This window comes from Gossypium hirsutum, chromosome A09, assembly GCF_007990345.1.
Source record: "Gossypium hirsutum isolate 1008001.06 chromosome A09, Gossypium_hirsutum_v2.1, whole genome shotgun sequence".
NCBI lineage: Eukaryota > Viridiplantae > Streptophyta > Magnoliopsida > Malvales > Malvaceae > Gossypium > Gossypium hirsutum.
Genome location: NC_053432.1, coordinates 73,693,288 through 73,713,979, shown reverse-complemented (window position 1 = coordinate 73,713,979; position 20,692 = coordinate 73,693,288). Strand labels below are relative to the sequence as shown.

At 33.6% G+C, this 20,692-nt stretch overlaps 1 protein-coding gene and 1 long non-coding RNA gene across 2 annotated transcripts; both read right to left on the bottom strand.

Annotated features, from left to right (window-relative positions):
* Nucleotides 1-8,214: 8,214 nt before the first annotated feature.
* Nucleotides 8,215-14,787, bottom strand: LOC107896342 (kinesin-like protein KIN-5C). The gene is made up of 23 exons (XM_016821497.2): nt 14,464-14,787; nt 14,221-14,350; nt 13,950-14,108; nt 13,494-13,843; nt 13,259-13,397; nt 13,067-13,164; nt 12,828-12,984; nt 12,173-12,242; nt 11,980-12,056; nt 11,646-11,699; nt 11,458-11,538; nt 11,277-11,388; nt 11,111-11,197; nt 10,853-11,028; nt 10,602-10,763; nt 10,394-10,501; nt 10,026-10,184; nt 9,861-9,944; nt 9,581-9,786; nt 9,392-9,493; nt 9,089-9,198; nt 8,796-8,947; nt 8,215-8,716 (listed from the first exon to the last, which is right to left on the bottom strand). The coding sequence occupies exons 1-23, from the start codon at nt 14,520-14,522 to the stop codon at nt 8,519-8,521; spliced, it is 3,030 nt and encodes a 1,009-aa protein (XP_016676986.2). The 5' UTR covers nt 14,523-14,787; the 3' UTR covers nt 8,215-8,518.
* Nucleotides 14,788-16,769: 1,982 nt separating this feature from the next.
* On the bottom strand, nt 16,770-17,839 carry LOC121206185 (uncharacterized). The gene is made up of 3 exons (XR_005901207.1): nt 17,778-17,839; nt 17,425-17,526; nt 16,770-17,267 (listed from the first exon to the last, which is right to left on the bottom strand). It is a non-coding gene; the product is annotated as an uncharacterized lncRNA (long non-coding RNA).
* Between the last annotated feature and the right edge of the window lie 2,853 nt (nt 17,840-20,692).

Below are 20,692 nucleotides of genomic sequence, written 5' to 3'. Positions count from 1 at the left end.
ATCTTTTCTTTTCCACGATCAAGTCTCATATTTGAGTCGTCCGGATCTTTATAAATAAATTTGATCATCATTTTCATTCATTTCATATTCTAATGCATTTAATTAATGCTCTAGACAAAATTACCATTTTGCCCCTAAACTTTTAATTAATGACGATTTCATCCTTAGGGTCAGGAAAATAAAATTCTTGCAATTTAATCCTTATTTTCAGCTATTATTCTCATACATATTGATAACAGTCCATGAATTCTATAAAATATCATAATTTTCCATAATTTCAACACTTTTCAATTTAATCCCTAAAACATGTTTTCCCCCTATCTTGAACTAAATTAATAATTTTATTCAATTTTGTAATTTAAATAATAAAATAATCCATTTCATGCAATTTGGCCATTTCTGACATTTTTACAAAATTGCCCATAAAGTTTTACTTTTATTCAATTTAGTCCATGAGCCTAAAATATGCAAATTAGCCATGCTAAATGAATATTCATCTATGTTTTCCTCCTCTTCCCCCTCTCCATTCCACATCCTTAATGTATATAACACACTTGTAAGTAACATTATCTATATATTTTTTTTATTTACTTTTATGAATATTCAAGCTGTCCATCTGTGTCATAGTCACTAAATTATTTATATCTGGAGATATAGAGCTCAAAATTAAGATAAAAAAATTTCCCTGAAACTAGACTCATATATATTATTTCCATAAAACTTTCAGAATTTTTGGTTTAGCCAATAAGTACAGTTTATTCTTTAAAGTTACCCATGTTCTGTTATGTGACAGTTCTGACCCTTCTTTACTAAAAATTAATTATCTCCTCGTACATAATTTGAATGGTATTCACGTTTATTTCTATTGAAAATAGACTCATTCAAGATTCTAAACATATAAATTTAAGCCCCTAATTATTTCTATCCAATTTTTTATGATTTTCTAAAGTCAGAATAGGGGAACCCGAATTTATTCTGACCTTGTCTCACAAAATTCATTATATTTCATGATTTAAAAATCCATTACTTGCACCGTTTCTTCTATAAGAAACTAGACTCAATAAGATTTAATCTCCTACTTTATTCATCCTATAATTAGATTTCTACAATTTTTGGTGATTTTTCAAAGTTAGACTACTGCTGCTGTCCATAACTGTTTTAGTGCAAGATATTAATTACCATGTTATAACACCCTTATTTTCTTTTTCTACACCATTTCTCATCACTTTCTCTTATTTTCTCTTCACTAACATATCAAGAACATAGGACCTTATGTAAGAAAACTCTACTATAACATTATTTCCATGCTTTGTTAATAATAACAAACTTAAAAACATATTGAAATCTTGATGTACTTACATTTTCTTATTGACTTCAATCTTTAACTTGATTTTTCTCTCTCCTCCAGCTTCTATTTCTTGAATCCAACTTGATATTCTTGCTCCCCATCATCTCCTTGCTATCTTTCTCTCTTGATGGCTATGGAAATACTTTCAATTTTTAGGTGAAAATAATGAATTTTTGGAGGAAGGACTAAATTGTAAGAAAAGGAAAACTTTCTTTCTTCTTCTTCTTCTCACGTTAGTTGCATGAGAATGGTGATCATCCTCCCCTTTCTTTCCTTACATATATATATAAAATAAAATAATAATAAAATAATAAAATTTCATTTAAAAATTAATTTAAAGTATTAATAAACTAATATTTATTTATTTAATTTATCTAAAATATCTCCAACATCATCATTGTCTCTAGATTTCTCTCTCTTCCAATTGACCATTTTGCCCTTTGTGATCTTTTAAAATTTCAATCTTGAGTCATCACTTAATTTGGTAAAATTGTAATTTAGTCCCTCATAATTCTTCACCTATTCAATTTGGTCCTAATTCATCAATTTTCCTTGGTTTCTAGATCATTCCACCCTTAAAATATTTGCACTATTAGTCCTTCAACTTTTCATATTTACACTTTAATCCTTCAAATTTTGAGTATTTACTCTTGGGCCACAAAACTTTTCTCACTTTTACAATTTAATCCTTTCTTGAATCAATATGTCATAATATATTCCCAATATTTACATAACTCAAAATTTTTCTTTTTGTCACTTTATTTCCTTATTTTACTATATCACGGATAATATTTTACTATAAAAATTTTCGGGGTATTACAGGCAAGATTGCCTTTTCTAGTTGATAAGGCATGGAGAGTTCAAGGCAAGCTCGAATTGGTCCATACTGACATATGTGGACCAATAAAGACTTCTTCTTTGAATGACAGTAGATACCTTGTGCTGTTCATTGTTGATTTCAGTAGATTCTGCTTTTTTGAAGTAAAAGTTACAGAGGTGTTTGAAGCATTAAGCAAGTTTAAAGCTCTAGTTGAGAATCAATCAGGCTGCAAGATTAAGGCTTTAAGATCAGACAATGAAACTGAATATTTCTCTGAGAAGTTCCAAAAGCTGTGTGAGCAAGTTGAAATTTATCATTAGCTAACAACCATTTACACTCCTCAGCAGAATGGAGTGTATGAAAGAAAGAATAGAACATTGCTCGACATGGCTAGATGCTTACTGTTTGAAAGTAAATTGCCAAGTAAATTTTGGGCTGAGTCAGTGAACACTTCAGTGTACCTGCTCAACAAGTTGTCAACCAATACAGTTAAAGAAAAGACTTATTTTGAAGCTTGGCATGGACTTAAGCCAACTGTTTCACACCTAAAGTTGTTTAGTTGTGTCTACTATACACTCATACCAGTTGAGAAGAGAACCAAATTTGAAAAAAGATTTGTACCAGGTATCTTTGTTGGTTACAGCAGCACCAAGAAAGCCTATAGGGTGTTTGATCCTTCAACAAAGAAGATCATGGTGAGTAGAGATGTAAAATTCGATGAAGGAAAGGTATCGAATTGGAATGGGACAGATGCAAGCTTGAGTGAAGAAGACCAGCTAGACAACAATCTGGAACCAGCTGAAGAAGGGCCAGTTGATGATAATTTTGATGATGCACCTGTGAGAGGCACAAGAAGCATTACTGGCATCTATCAAAGATGTGATGTTGCAATAGTTGAGCCTTCAAATTTTGATGAAGCTGCCAGAGAAGATTGTTAGAAAGGGGCCATGGAAGCTGAAATGGAGATGATACACAAGAATGACACTTGGGAATTAGTTGAAAGACTAGAATAGAAGAAAATTATTGGTGTAAAGTGGGTATTTAGAGTCAAATACAATGCTGATGGCTCTTTAAACAAACACAAGGCAATACTTGTGGTGAAAGGATACAGCCAACAATATGGGATCGACTTCATTGAGATGTTTGCTCCTGTTGGTAGGCTAAACACAATAAAGCTTTTGTTTGCCTTAGCAGCTCAAAAGGATTGGAGAGTGCATCAGCTGGATGTCAAGTCTACTTTTCTGAATGGCTTTTTCAATGAAGAGATTTTCATTGAACAGCCAGAGGGGTTCAAGGTTCCTGATGAAGAGGACAAAGTCTACAAGCTGAAAAAGGCCTTGTATGGTTTGAAGCAGGCACCAAGGGCTTGGTATGACAGGGTTAATACACACCTGTCTAGGCTCGAGTTCGAGAAAAGTGTTAGTAAACCTACACTTTATGTGAAGAAGTCAGAACATGAAACTCTTCTGATTGTCTCACTTTATGTGGATAACTTACTTGTAATTGAAAGCAAGGGAGAGCTGATTGATGAGTTCAAAATACAAATGCAGAATTTTTTTTAGATGACTGACTTGGGAGAAATGACATATTTTCTTGGCATAGAAGTGAATTAATCAGACTAAGCCATCTTCATAAGTCAGCATGCTTTTGCACTGAAGATCTTGAACAAGTTTTGTATGTCCAATTGCAAAACTGTCAGCACACCAGTGGCTCAAGGTAAAAAGTTGACCAGCAATGGGAATCATGAGAAAGTTGATAAAAAGGAATACAGAAGCCTGGTAGGTTGTTTGCTTTACTTAACAGCTACTAGGCCTGATATCATGTATGCTGTTAGCTTACTGTCCAGATTCATGCTTTGCTGTGATATTGTTTATTTTAAAACATCTAAGAGAGTTCTCATATATGTGAAGGGGACTTTGAATTTTGTAGTGAAATTTGAGAAGGGAAAAGAGCTCAAGCTGACAAGGTATTCTGATAGTGACTGGGCAAGGTCCATTGATGATATGAAGAGCACTTCTGGCTACTTCTTTACTCTTGGCTCAGATGTCTTTTGTTGGAGCTCAAAGAAGCAACAAACTGTTGCTTAATCGATAGCTAAAGTAGAGTATATTGCAGCTGCTACAGCTGTTAATCAAGCGATTTGGCTTAGGAAGTTGCTATGTGATTTGAATGAAGAACAGATTGAAGCTACTGAAATCAGAGTTGATAATCAGCCAGCAGTTGCCATAGCCAAAAATCCTGTTTTTTATGGCAAAACGAAACATTTTAAGATTAAATTTCATTTTGCACGAGAGGCAGAACAATCGAGGGAAGTGAATCTGGTTCATTGTAACTTAGAAAATCAGTTTGTTGATATCTTAACCAAGCCTCTCGGTGTTACAAGATTTAATGTTTTGATAAGAAACATTAGTGTTTGTTGCATACATTCCAATGAGGAGTGTTAAAATTTGGCCTACAATGCAACAAGAAACCAGCATGCAGACTAGCATCTAAGCCGAACCAGTGGAGCAACAACATTTTGTTTATTTTGTTCATTTGTAACTCATTTAGTTGCTTTGTAATTTGGTTTTTAAAGTTAGTAGGATTTGTTGAAGATTTGAATGTGATGTAAAGGCTGATAAGTCAGCTTCTTTTTTGTGTAATTCTAGCTAAACTTTAAGTCATGTATTAGTGGTAGCAGTTATACATTAGGTAACTGTCATATTTTATTGTAACATATATGTTACTTTTGAAAGATGAAATGAATGAGAAGTCAACTTCATTTCTTCTTCAACATTTTTTTTTTTTTGCTTCTATTTTTCGTTGGTTGTTTCTCCTGTAAGTTTCAACTCTTTGAAGCTCAAACTTCTTTCATTCTTCATCCGAATTTATTGCTTTGTTGCTCTAGTTTCAGGCAGAGCTTCATACTTATCCGGATAAATCGTTATACCTCAACAAACTTTCCATGTTTCTCACCATGCATCAATGAGGGTAATAGTGGACTCTTCCCTTCCGAAGAAGTCTTAGTTGTGTTAGTTAAAAATCAATGTATTTTTTATTAAAAAATTGATAATCTAACAAAATAAACAAAATAAAATTTTTACCTTAAGATTGTTAGGAAATTTAATAATAAAAATATAATTTTCTGTGGTTAAAACTAAATAATAATTTACTAAGAAGTTGGACATTTATTGGTCAAGAATATATTTTAAGAATTGAAAATTTAACATTATCATCAAAGATTAAATATGTCCTTAGGTCAAAATTGTTTGTCACTTAGTGCACATAATTTTGATACAATTATATCTGAGAACTTCAACATCACCTCAAAAAGTTACACATCCCTTAAAGTTTATGAACTTATATAATTTTACTCAATTTTCTTTCCATTGTAATAAAGTCTTAAAATGAAATATATAAAGGTAATAAATCTTTTAAAAGGAGAAATTAAAATTTCTTTAATAATCTCCTGGAATATATTGAAGTGAAGAAATACTTCACCATTCATATTAGTATAAAAACAAAACGGACAATTTTTTTCTTGATTAATTCTAACTGTAAGTTCATAAAAATTACAATCATTTAGTACGATTTCTACTTCTTAAAAGACTTTTTAATTGGGTAAACTATTCCGCAGGTCACTTTAAAATAGTGTTATTTTGATTTTGGTCACTTAATTTTTTGTTAATTTAGTCATTTAATTAAGATAATTGCTCAAGTTTGTCACTACCGTTAAAATTTTCGTTAATTCACTAATAGATCGCTGACATGGCATTTTTTTTACTTTGACTAAAGCTAGGGAGCTCTTTATAATTAGTGCAAAATATTTTTTTTGATTTATTTACAACATAAAAACCACCAATCCTCATGTGACACCCCACAACTGACCCGAATATGTGATATCACATTACGTTACCAAAGCAACTCAAACTAACTTAACATAAATTTGCAAAATTAATTTTTTATTCCTCGTTCAGAACAATAAATCCATTCATGATCAAACACATTCATTCATAGTACATAAGAATCAATTTTATCTACTTACCGGATTATAAAGAGTTGATATCAGAATTAGGACTCGAATCCAAACTCAAATGTCAAATTTCAAGTTTATGTCTCGAGATAGGTTATGAATTATTTTGGAAATTTTAGCTTTGAAGTTAATAAGTCTCGAGACACTACATGTGTCTCAAGGCAAGGACATTTATGTCTCGGGACTTGGTATGAAGACTAACCTCCCTTATTTTCCTACTTCTACTTTGATATTTGAATATCTCAAGACAAGGACTCTTGTTTCGAGACCTGAAACAGGGCAAAAATTAATTAAGTTTCAATGTATTTCTGTTTCGAGACCTAAGAGTAATTGTCTCGAGACTAACTAGTTATGCCTTGAGGCATAAGGCTCTTGAATGCAAAAATTAAGATAAATTTATTCTAACGGTCTCGAGATATATTCTCTCTGTATCGAGACTTAATGACCAAATGGTCAAAATCCCACTTTTAAGTGTCCGAAACCTTAGCCAATTGAACCCAAACTCGCCTAAAACTTACCTCAAACCATAATCATCAATTTAACCCATCTAAATACATTCCAATGTCACCAAATTATAATCTTCCATGCACCAACAACCAATTTACACAATCAAACCAACATAAACAAGCATAATTAAATAGTAGTCAAAAGATAATCCAACCTTTTAAAGCATTATGGATCACTTACCAAAAGTGCTAAAACTAATTTAGGCATCAAACTAACCAACTTGGGTACATGCCATATGACTTGAAAACATATATACATACAAAATAAGATCGTAATAGCTTTCGACTTGAGTTGGAGAGTTGGATGCTTGACCGCGAACTTTTATAGCTTTTATCCAAAACTTATGTACAGAAACAAACAAACCCGTACATTGAATAATTGTTACTTAGTAGTGTTAACATAACTTGAATTCATTATAAACATAACAAATCTAATAAAAATAAATAACAAAATAACTCAAGTTAACCAACCAACATTTCACAATAACATCAAGGATACATATATACTAATAAATCATTTATCATTTCATCTTATTCACATCAATGTTTTACTCAATTTCTTGATATAATATTTTATGCACTTTTAGGATATTTGCATCTAGTTTAACATATCAAAATATGAATCATTTGAACATTTTTACTTCATCTCAGCTACACATATCTGTACAATAAGTTGTATTGCATTTTTAATCCACCAACACAATAAATACACATTGAAGTGCTAATCAAGCATAAATGCACTGATCTCACCAACCACACCAGAATGCACTTGTATCCTTAGGGTGTTTGAGCTAGTGATTTGTTCTCAACCCTCAGGGTATTAGAGAACTATCACGATATGTATGCGAATAGCACTAAATCTTCCACTTAACAATACAGACCCTATGGCCTTCTAACTATATCTATATCTCCATTCAACAACATTAATAGGGAAATATCATCATTATTAATCATATAATATCGTCAAACATATACATGTATATTCATTCAACCAATTGATCACAAATCATCCAATCAAGTATGTAACACCCTAAACCCAACCTAACCGTTAGATCCAAGCTACATGATGCCACATTCGTTGCCGAAGCAACTACAAATTATAATACGATTTAACCATTTCAGCATGCTGGCAATATAAAATATATTCACCATATTTAATTATTTTCGAGTACTATATGAGCTTACAAAAACTCTTGCTAGCTCAAGGACAAATTGGAACCAAATTGTAAAACTTCCAATCAGGATAACATTGCAACTTCGAGGATTCGTCATCACGATGTAACTCACTAACTTGATTTCATTGCAACAATAAGAACCCAACATCAACCATCTATTTTCAAACAAATCCAAATATCGAAGATCGAAATCCATCAACCACAAAAATAAAACAAATTCAAATAGTGAATACCAAAGAATTGTTATTAGCACCCACACTAGATCTGCAGATAATTAAAATAACAAAATTCAAATATTATCAAACCCATAAAAAAAATCAAATATCTATAAATTTTTAAATCCACATTATCCATTATCAAATCAAATGTAAATTTTAATTTTGAGGACGAAAATGGCAGATATGAAGAGCTGCTGAAGAAAATGCAATTTTACATGAATCTTGAATAAGCCTTAATCCATGTGTGGGATTCAAGCTCAAGTTTACTCCATTCCGAGCTTAATATCGTTAAACCCTGAGAAAGGATCATTCGTACTAAATCCCTAGTCAATGCAATACACCTTACAATCTTCACAACGATGATTGATAGTAACAGTGAGTTTACACTAATCATACAGATATAAATATAATTTCCAGAATGAATCAAACACCACCGGTTCTAATTGATTTGAGTAAGGGGTGACCGTGGTATTAACGATGGCTTTAATTCCTTTGGCTCAAATGATTCATATGAATTGTTTTCACGAAATTCTTCAACTAAAGTTTCCATTGGCATGGCTCGTAGTGATTCAATTGTCCCTTTGCTTGGAACATCTTGATCACTTCGTATTGGAGTCGTCCCACTTGGCTCATAATCCTGTACAATTAGTTTTTGAGTATCAAATCTCAAATCAAGTCACCATGGTTTAATTTCAATGCTTCATCCATAAACATACCATATATCTTTGCTGGAATGTTTCTTCTGCTCTATGCTTGATTGATGAAGCTTGACTTGAATGGCCATCCTGGAATGTTTCAAGGCTTTTGCTATGAGCTTTAATGGAGTCCACAATTCCGCGTGTAATTCCTAGTTCTTGCTCTGACATACCTGTGTAAACAAAATTCCACCAAAAATATAATTCATAAGAGGATCCATTTCCGACCTAACTTTTGCAACAACAAATGAGTGATGTTTTATATAGAATATAAAACCCTACAATCTGTATGGAAAAAGAGAAATGAAACTCACTATCAATGTACTGAAGGGTATCATCAGTATTCTTCAAGCCATCTTGCTCAGCTGCAACGCGGGCACCATCAATCTCAGCATCATGCTGCTCATTTGCATCAGAAGCGTTCCTGAAAGGAACATATGAAATTAACTTCACGGAGACAACAAACAGCATCCTAAAATGGAACGGATTATGGTTGTGCACTAATTTCCCAACAAAAATTAGATCTACGTAGAATTTATTGTTAATACGGGGAAAATGAACTAACTTTGGATCCATTTACAACGGAAAAAGGACCGCAAAAGATGTTCGCCACCAACCTGATAAGTGATACCATATCTGAAACATTTTTTCTACCGATCTCATTCACAGATTCCTGGGTACACTTGCCGTGCTTGATTGCAGATTCAGCAGTAGACGCACTTTAAGTAATAGACAAAGAAAAAGGACAAGTCAATACCAAAAAGTGAGGAGAAACGTATTCAAAATATGAACATGGCATAGTTTACCAATGCTGTAGGAGTTCCTCGATACGACAATGTTTGACAGCTGAGTAATCAGCAGCGTCCTTAGCATCATTTTCTGCTTGCATGGCAAATGCTTGCCATTTGCGTTTTGCATCTGTTGCAATGCCCTCAATGGAGGAAACATGTCCATCTAAAAATGTTTTGTTTGCGACAGCACTTTCTTTGATATCGACGAGCCTTGCATCCACCTGCCACAGAAACCGTTGCTTAGTCTTCAAATAAGCGTAAAGGAAACTAGAAACCAAATATAGAATAAACATACCAGCTCTTTTTGCCGATGAACATGGTTATAAACAAGATTTGTCATATCGGCAATGAGCTTCTCTGCATCAAACTTCGATTGCTCCTACATGGCATATGCTTGGTGATAAAGAAATTTCGACCATATAAATATATCTCAGGGGTGGAAATAATATGTCTATTATACCTCAAAAGCCTTCTGGAAGCTAGCAATACTCTTCATTTGAATTTCATCAGCTTCCACAGCATGATTCTGAACCCTCATAGTCTCTTCCGAAAGCTTATCCAGAATTCCACTGGTATAATCAGAAATTTCCTTTGTTTGCTCAATGCTAACATGAAACCTCTGTCAATAAAAAATGAAACCAGCAACGACAATGAAATTAATATAAAGTGAAAAAAGCAATGTAGCTATGAAACCTATCTACAGATAATTATGACAACATAAATAGTACAACCAAAACAATAAATTTGGCAACAAAGATTCATTGCAGAATAAACGCATGTCCTCTACTGCTACGGTCTAAAAGGCAAGCTCAAGATTGGGACACAAACCTGACGTAGTTCCTTTGCAAAAATAGCCATTTCTCCCTGGTGAGTTGCAAGTGTACCCCGAAGATCATCAAACATTGAAGCTGCTTTACTGGCCTCAGATGAAAGGAACTGATCCATAGTTCATAAAGGAGAAGGAAACAATTAAACCAAGCAAAAACTCCAAATAAATTGAATAAAATGCAACCCAACTCGAGATATCACCACTTACCTCATCTATGGAATGTGCATTTGAAGAAGCCAGAGTTGAAACTTCATCTAAGGTAGCATTGGAGCTAGCCTTGTGCAAACGCACAACATTTTGGATTGCCTCTATGTGGGAAACATGCAAAGCCCTTGCAGCAGTCACCTTTTTCTTCATTTCCAAGATTGCCTAAAAGCAGCATTTATGAATACTAGGTCACCAGAGCTATTAAATGAAATCCACATCAGAGGCTCATTCCAGGGGAAAACTTTCAATACCTTATCATGTATGTCAATAAAAGAGCAACAGAGTTTCTCAACACTCTGAAGGTGCTCATTTTGCTGAGACACTGATGAGGCCACCAGGTTGCAAAGCGAACCAATTTGTTGGGCTAGTTCTACTTGGAAGTTGTTAACCACTACTCTATTATCAGAGTTCAGTTTGTCTTCTCTTCCTATTAAGTAGAGCATCATAGGGTCATATTTCTATTCATTTATATATGCTACGTTAAGAAATAACTACGCTGAAGAGCATACCAATTTTTAGGAACAAGGAAGCATTATCCTTAAGAGCTTTCTCCAAGTCAGACCTTAGCACACAGGCTTGATGTGCTAGAGCATTTTCTATTTTTAACCATTCAAAAATAATGTAAGCAAAAAGTAAATATTAATAGTCAAAATTCAAGTAGATATTGATATGTACCTGCTTTTTTTTGTTCACATATAACAAACTCTTTCTCCTCCAACGCATAGCAACACTTCTTCAATTCTTCTTCAGAGTTGGCGAGCAATTTGACGGTTTCGTTCAAGTTTTTCTGTACTTTCCACCTATTAGCATGAGCCCATAATACAAAATATCAGCTAAAAACCTTAACACAGTTTACCTCAGTCTTCTCAAGTTTGCCACTCAAATCAGAGCATTGTCGAACTTGGGCAACATATTTATCTTGCAATTCCTGAAGTTGCTGTGTTCAAGGGGGAGAAAAAAAAACAGAAGACAACTTATAAGCTCTACAAATCAAACAAAAACACCAAGGATCTGGCTTAAAAGTGACACCAGACAAAGGCTAACCTTCTGATGTGTTTCTAGAAGGACCCCCATTTGTTCAATTTGTTCAGCCATTGCCTAAACAAATGCCAGATGACCACATGAATGATAACGAATAAAAAGAAACATTTAGTAGCCCTGAATAACCAGAGTACTAAATAAAAAGATTTCAATTATACTTGTATAGAAAAAAATCATATATAGAGTAGACAAACACACAAAAGTTTCCAACAATAGCAAAAGAATATCATACAGAGAGAGTAGACATCAAGGAACAATACGAAGTAATACAACCTCGCTTATAGGGGTAAACCTACACTCTTAAAGCTAAAGGAGAAGTATGAGCCAAACTGCACACCTTTCTTTCACTTTCCTCTTGGTAATACCTCTCTTTTGGAATATAAACGCCATTTTTTTCACGAGCAGCATACACCTCTGAAGAAAATGGACATCAAAGAATGTATAATAGTCAATATAGATTGTAAAAGAATATTGAATTGCCCCATACCCTTAGTTGTTTTGACCAGCCGTCCAATAAAGAAGTAGCTTACCTCCCTTTAGGCGTTCAATTTCACCATAAAGGTCCTTTATAAGAGTTGATTTCATCATTTTTTGATTAACCTACATAAAGTGATCGATAGTTTACATGTTAAACCTTTTCTCATTTGCAAACATCAGGTATCATATTACTAGCCAATAAGAACAAGACAATCAGTTGCATAGTAAGAACAAGATAAAACAAATGGATATTTTTATAGCAAAAAGATTGCGTAATAGCAACATATTCAACGTACATTCAAGATATGGTATAGACTACGGAATAATTACTTCCCTCCACAGGCATCTATTAGCCCACGGCACTTAATGAATAACAGGTACTAAATGAGAAGATTATAAACCAAATTTAAGTGCATGGAACTCGGAGGGAATTCAAAGTGCTATCCGGAGCATGAATGATACATATCATTTAGTTTCAAGGAACACAAACCTTCACTTATCAGACTTCAGTTTAAAGCAAACAATGTCGCAACTTGCAAGTCTAAGCAGTTCCGGCATAGTTTGTAGAAACTATAGCAGGCACTCGTTACCATTGACATTAAATTTTAGCATGCTTCTAGTTATTGTCTAAGAAAAAAATAAAATGAAAAAATGAAAAGCGTGGCATACGAAAGAAATTGACTTGTCTAATGATTGTGTACAACAAACCTCAGGTTTATTTTTTATATTTTTTGCCCTGTGTGCATAATCCAGTGTACTCAAGGTCTCCTCAAGACAATGGACAGCGGGAGAAACTGTAGCTATAATGCAAGTCTTTGTCCGTCCCCCGAGTGAATCACGAAGTAATCGAGTAAGCTTGCTATCCCTAAATTCCCATTAAACTAAATAATTAGAGAAGAACATGAAAGGAAGATAGGTGTCAAGCAACTAAATGAGGCGTTTCAAACCTGTACGGAATATGCCCAAGATGTTCCACAAGGGCATTTATAACTCGTCCTAAAGTCAGTAAACTTTTATTAATTTCACCGGCTTCTCTTGCACGACCCTGTAAATATCAACATCAAACGAAGGATTAATGATTTAAAGATAATTTGGTAAAAACTTCCAAATTGATTAGCAAATATACAAGAAATACATACATCTCTAGCACCAGAACGAGATATATTTTCTGATCCTGCTAAATCAACCAAATTCAGCTTCCCACACTTTATAAGCTCTTCACCTTCGGGCGTAGCTTCCTTAATATGAATTGTAATAGAAAATAGAGAATGCGACCGACTGAAATAGACCAAAATATCTTAATCAACAAAAACTGGGAAAAAGACAAGCTTAACTACACTCAAGCTTATATAAAGCAGACAAAAGAACCATTACCTTGATTGCTTATTCAACAAAGTCTCAGCAGTTCTGCGCTTAGCAGACCCTCTTTCAAGCAAAGTAAATATCTCACTAGCACTTGTAACAATTTCTTCGTCTAGCCCTCTCACAAGAACTCCCCCTTTGCCATCTTCCATCAATGGCAACTGCTTCTTCTGTTTGTCCTCCAAAGCAACTTTGGAAATTTCTTCAGGCGCAAGTAAATCAGTAATCTCTTCATTATACAGCTCCAAAAAAGTGACTTTCACACTGTATTCCGCATTCTGACCCTCCAGTGTATCAAAAATCTGTTGAACTGCTCTTGGAATGACCCCTGCCTCCGCTGGCAATTCGCCATTAGGACCCGTCTGTCACGTTTTTTTAGCATGGATCAAACTAGAACACTTAATGGCACAGGGATAAAGTTAAAAATGAAATTAAAACAAAATGTATAGATAATAAATCTAATACTACCTTCGATCTTTTGCATTCACCTTCCATGGTGTAAGTTTTCCCAGTACCAGTTTGACCATAGGCAAAAATAGTACAGTTAAAACCTTCTAAAACTTCATTTACAATTGGAACCACTGCTTGCTCATATAGATCTTTTTGTTGTGCTGATGGCCCAAATACCTGGTTACGATTACAAAAAGAATAAAACAATACAAATTCAAACACTTATAGCGGCAAACAAATCAAATTATAATATTAATTAATTAAAAATTAATAATCACAAAAAGGATACCTTATCGAACGTGAAAACTCTATCAAAATGTTTTCCGGCGATGTTCTGAGAAACGGCGACTTCTCGTTGGTACTCATTACACTTCACCACTTGCGGCGCATTATTCCGTAACTCCTCTTCGCTAAACGGCCTACAAAGTTATTTTTTACCCGCAAAAAAATTAATCAAAATATATGAAATCAAACAAAACTAGAGGATCTAAGAAACCCAAAGTCGAAATAAGAGTTAAAAAGAAGCGAAAACCTGCAACGAAGGAGGACTTGGACGTTGACGCCTTTCTCTTTTTCGTGGCGACCGGACATTTTCAGTCGTCGAAGAGAAGGAGAATCACACGAACCTATTTTTTATTCTTTTTCTTTCTTTCAAAATTCTTTCGGTTCAGCTGTGTTGTTCTTATTCTGCTACTGTCTCCGTTTGAATTTGATTCGTTCTCTCTCTCTTTCACTCTTTTCTTTCGTTTTTTCGGCGGGGGGGGGGGGGTAGGAGGACTTTGTTTATGCTTGTGAAATGAAAGAGCGGGCTTCCGAGTGATATTTGAATTGTTTTGAAGAAGGCGCTTGGTCAGTAGGGTGTTAAATCGAACCGCTACGTTTTTACTGGAAATTTTAATCTGACGCTCAATATTTTTAAATTGGGGTTTTTTAACAAAAAAATATATAAAAAATAAAATAAAATACCAAAATAGGTTATTTTAAAATTTAAGTATCAAAATAGTACATTTTTCTTGATGGAGAGTGGTGCATAGGCGGCACTACCCTGAATTTCTAACCTAAAACAGTAAAAAAATAAAAAATAAAAATTTAAAAGATTTAGGAACCTGTTATGCAAATTTTTTATTTTTGAATGGCTGCTGAAAAGGAAAGTCAAGGGTGCCCCTCGCAGTGTGGCGACACCAAAATTTAGATTTAGATAATTTCATTTTAAGCCCTCTTTATTTATTATTTTTTTTATTCCCCTTCAACTCATTATATTGTGTTTAAACAAACCATTAACTTATTTTTGGAAAATAATATATTATTTGAAAAATAACTATTATTGTAATGAGATACATGTTTTATTAGGTATAAGTATTTAAATTTTTGTTTTTGTAATGTAATATATGCGTAAATATATATATAGAATCATATTAGTCAATCTGCTAATACATACTACATCCGGATAAAGTATGCATTATTAAAATTAAATTAAAATATTAAATAAGAAATAAAATTATAAACAATATGTTATTTGGAAAATAACTATTATTGTAATGAGATACATGTTTTATTAGGTATAAGTATTTAAATTTTTGTTTTTGTAACGTGTTACATGCGTAAATATCTCTCTATATATAATCATATTAGTGAATTTGCTAATACATACTTCATCCGGATAAAGTATGCATTATTAAAATTAATGGTTTGTTTAAACACAATATAGTGAGTTGAAGGGAAATAAAAAGAAAAAAATAAATACGGAGGGCTTAAAATAAAATTATCCAAATTAAAGTTTGGTGCCGCCACATTGCCAGGCGGCACCCTTGCCCTTCCTTTTCAGCAGCCATTCAAAAATAGAAAAATTACATAGCATGTCTCTAAATCTTTTAAATCATTATTTTTTTTACTGTTTTGGGTCAGAAATTCAGGATGGTGCTGCCTGTGCACCACCCTCCACCAAGACAAATGTACCATTTTGGTACTTAATTTTTGAAACAACTTCTTTTAATATTTTATTTTAGTTTTTATGTTTTTTTGGTAAAAAACCGTTTAAACTGATTGTACTGACCCTCGTGACCTAGCTAAGCTTGGTCAGATAAATTACACCTGGACTTAGCCCAATATATTTTCATGGGTTTCCGTTCACCGCTTTTCTTTTCTTTTTTTAATAATTTTTTATCGAGTATATATAATAAATCAGGGTAAACTATCAAAATAGTCATTTTTTTACCTTAGGTTTATTTTAGTCTCTATTGTTTGAAATGTTACATTTTAGCCATTTAAGTTAACATGTTATAATATTTTAGTTACTGAGTCGTTAATCTTTTTTGTTCTTTTAACTTTCTTTTTTTTTATTGTCTTCTACTTCTCCCTCTGTTTTCCTCCATTCTCTATCTCTTTTAACGTAATTTTTCTATATTTTTCATTTGTTAAAACTTTTTTATGTTTATCGAAAAAAAAAAAGAAAGCTGAAATCAAAATAAAACTTACTTCATACACTACAGGAAAACAGACTTTTAGCGGCGTTTTTCTTTGCCTTTAGCGGCACTTTCCCAAGAGCTGCACAAAACGTCGCCATATGTAACGCCGCTAATGACCAGGACTTTTAGCGGCACTTTTTTAAAAAACGCCGCGAATGACCAGGACTTTTAGCGGCGCTTTTTTTAAAAAACGCCGCTAAAGACAGGGACCTTTAGCCAGCGGCGCTTTTTATAAAAGCGTCGCTAATTTGCCCAGTTTTGCAATATGTATTTTTGCACCTATATCCAACCCTCCTGTAAGAAATTCAACCAAAAACAGCAAATATACCATGAAATCCAACCAAAACCCGCAAAATAATAATACAAAATTATGCGAAAAATATATTATATAAATTGTAAATGAATATTCAAAATATTCTTACAATAATGTTAAAAGTTACAAGAAAACAAATGTCTAAGATGGCGGATTTTGAAATTGCTGGAACATAGTCATCATAGACTGAAGCTGTAGCTGGAGTTCATTGTATTTTCTGTTCTGCTCCGCCTCCCTCGCTGCTGCCTCCGCCTCCCGCGCTGCTGCCTCCGCTCTAAGTTGAGAAATTTGCTCATCTGTGCTAGCTTGTATCTGAACTATCTGATCTTTTAGCCTCTGAACTTCAGCTTGACTTTGACTCCCGGAAGGCATGTATTGGTGCGAAGTGGATCCAAAATATTAGGTTGGGTTAACACCAGATCCTTGAAATCTAACCCGACCATACCTTTCAGGACCCAAAACTTCATTAATAATTATGTTATCAATATCCTCAAAATTAACAGAACTATTAGTCGAAGCAGTCGCTTCATACTCTGCCTTCTTATCTTTTAGTTTCTCCTAATAAATCAGTCAAAGAGTTAGAAACAAAATATACAATAAAACGGAATACAATATAACATTATTTAAATTAAACTAATAAAAACAACGAATTAAAACATTATAATTAAATATTATAAATATTTATAATGAATCAAATTTTATTAAGTAAATATACCATAATTTCTGTAGCCTCAAATGTCATCGGAGTTCCATCTTTTTTTCTGTGCGTAATGTCAAAAAGCTGAAGGCGTCCAACTTTTTGACCAGATGAGGCTTCCTACAATATAGTAGTAAAAAATATTATTTAATAGTAAAAAGTCATTAATACTTGATAGAATTAATAAATCCATAGTACCGCGGCCTAAGCTACACAAGCAAAACTTCTCGACCCTGCTGTGTGCGTAAATTTTTGTTTTTGCCTACTGCTTGTTCCAACTCGCTCACGGTCTTACATAATAAAATTATTATTACGTATATAGTAAATACTATAAACCGAAAAATTTATAAGAGTTTACAAGTACATAATACCTCTCATTTCTTCGAATTCCAAAATCGAACCGCATCTTCCCATTGGTACCTCAGCATTCCTGGTGGGACATTTTGCAATTTTTCTTCGAGGCTTATGGGTTTTTTAAAATATTCTTTTTTCAAACTGCTTTTATGGTCTCTCCATTTTTTACCCAATGCCTTCTTGATATAGGCATCAGAGACCTCTAAAGCAAACCTCTCCTAAAAAACACAAGTTTAGGAATTAAATATAAATGAAACTTAAACCAAAGTATTATAAATTACATTAATGTTTTGTTACCTTAATATTAGAGAGAGCTTGATTTTTATTGCTATCAAGCATGTTATGCCATGATTCGTAGTTGATGGGCAACATATTGGCATTTCGTGCTATAATGCCCAAATAGCCTGCTAAAAGTCGAGCTTCTTGTCCAACAGGCTGACCATGGCTGTTTCTAGTTACTTTGACACGCTCGACAGAATTTAAGTTATATAAATCTTTTAGGAGCGTACGTCCTCGACCTCTGCGCATCCCACCATTTTCAGCTGAAAAATAATATATTATTACTATATTGAAATTTAAAAATAAATCAGTAATAAAATTTAATACAATTTGTAAAATAAACTTAACATTACTTTGAAATTCCACAGACTCGTCAAGTGTCTCCAGCACGCTTGAAGATCCAACAACTGTCTGCTGTTCAATACTTACTTCTTCCGAATTTGTAGTATTCTGTACAATACTAAGATCTCTTAATCTTCTTCTAGGCATTTTTCCTGCAACACATAAAATAGTTAAAATTTTAGTAGGAAATAACAACAATAGTAAATATAAAATAGTTAAATTATATAACATGACCAATGTTAAAATTATAACATTACATATAAATAAAAAATCATAAAATCTTACTACATCATAAATCGTAAATATCTTCGTCCATATCCTGAAGAACCCATTGAAATTGTGTACTAGTATTAGGGATATTTTCATTTAAGTTTTGTTCTGGAAAAGGCAAAGTTTCTGATCTTTCAACGATGTCATCTCTACTTCCATTCCCGTCAAATAAGTCTCTAGGGGTGTTTCGGAGTACAACGTACCAACCCTCATCAATTGGATCTTTCGAGTAAAAAACTTGTTTAACTTGAGAAGAAAATACATACGGCTCGTCTATCAAATGTTCTCCAGTGTGAATTAATCGAGAGAAATTCACCATTGTAAAACCAAACTGATCATTTTTAATTCCGCGAGCAGTATTAGCATCAGCCCAATCACATCGAAATAAGACAACTTTCCATTTTCCATAGTAATCCAACTCAGTAATGTCCGTTAGAAGTCCGTAATACTCCACATTCCCCTCGACAGGATTACTGTCCCTAGCACTAGCGTAACTTGTAATTAAAGAATTTACAACTACTCCACAATTTTGAGTTCTCATCAATCTCTCGCGATATTTGGTATGAAATCTGAATCCATTCATGATGAAGCCACTATATCTTTTTACTGCTCGATTCGGACCTTGGGAAAGCCATTTAACTTCATCATTAACGACATTCCCACTCCAAACCTATTGAATCAAAAGTAAATTGAGTAATTGTAAATGTTATGAGAAAACATTATTATTTGTCAATAAAATATTGAGTTGCATACCGTTTGGCTTAACCATTCATGAAAAGATTCTGCGAATAACCTATTAATCTCGCGATGTTATAATCTTCGTGAGCGTGAACGAGATCTTAAGACTTGTTTGTACTCACTATGTTAAAAACATGTTTAATTCGTTAAAAAATAAACAAATCAAAAAAAGATGAATATTTATCATATTCTAGAACTTACTTGCGTAATTGTTCAAGTGCATCGTGGTGGAAAAGAACATATCTATGTGCTTGTATCCAAGATCGTCATCTAATTCTGCAATTTCAACTTTGCCGATTAGTTCTCCATAACTTTGAAATAAATAAGTTTCGGCCAAGTTAGGATCATTGAGTCCGGCATTTCTACTTGGTCTATTCAATCTTGTTTCAACATCTTCTAAATATCTAGAACAGAATGTTATACACTCCTCTGCCAAGTAGCCTTCAGCAATTGATCCTTCCGGATAACGCTTGTTACGACAATAAGACTTCAATTTGCTTAGGAACCTAAACACCATATACAACATTATCAAAACTGGTAACTATAGGTATAAAGGTGAATGCCTTTGAACTAAATTAGCACCTTTCAATTGGATACATCCAACGATAGAAAACTGGCCCACCAATTATTGCTTCACGAGGGAGATGAATGACAAGGTGCACCATAATAGTAAAGAAGGAAGGTGGAAAGATCTTCTCCAAATTACATAATGTCAAAACGGCTCGATCTTGTACTTTTTCAAGTTTTTCAACATTCAGAACTTTGCCACAAATTGCTTTCATTATATTGGACAGTTCAATTATACAGGACGTTACTTTCTTTGACATACAGAACCGTAAAACAACTGGAAGTAGATCTTGCATCAAGATGTGATAGTCATGTGATTTTAATGAATATAGTCTTCGATCTTTAAGACTTACACATCGAGATATATTTGATACATACGCATCCGAAACCTTTATATCCTTCAACACCGTGCAGAACACTTCTTTCTCTTCCTTTGGCATTGCAAAAATTGTAGGCGGCAATCAATATTGTCCATTAGGAAGTACTTGGGGATGAAGATCACGCCTAATTCCCATGTGAACTAAATCAAGTCGACTCTGAAGATTATCTTTTGATTTACAATCGACGTTCAAAATTGTCTGGATGATGTTCTCGCAGACATTCTTCTCAATATGCATCACATCAAGATTGTGGCGTAATATGTGATGCTCCCAATAAGGCAACTCAAAAAAAATACTTCTTTTCTTCCACAAGTCCGCCTCATTAGGGTCATCCTCCTCGTCAGATTCATCATCAG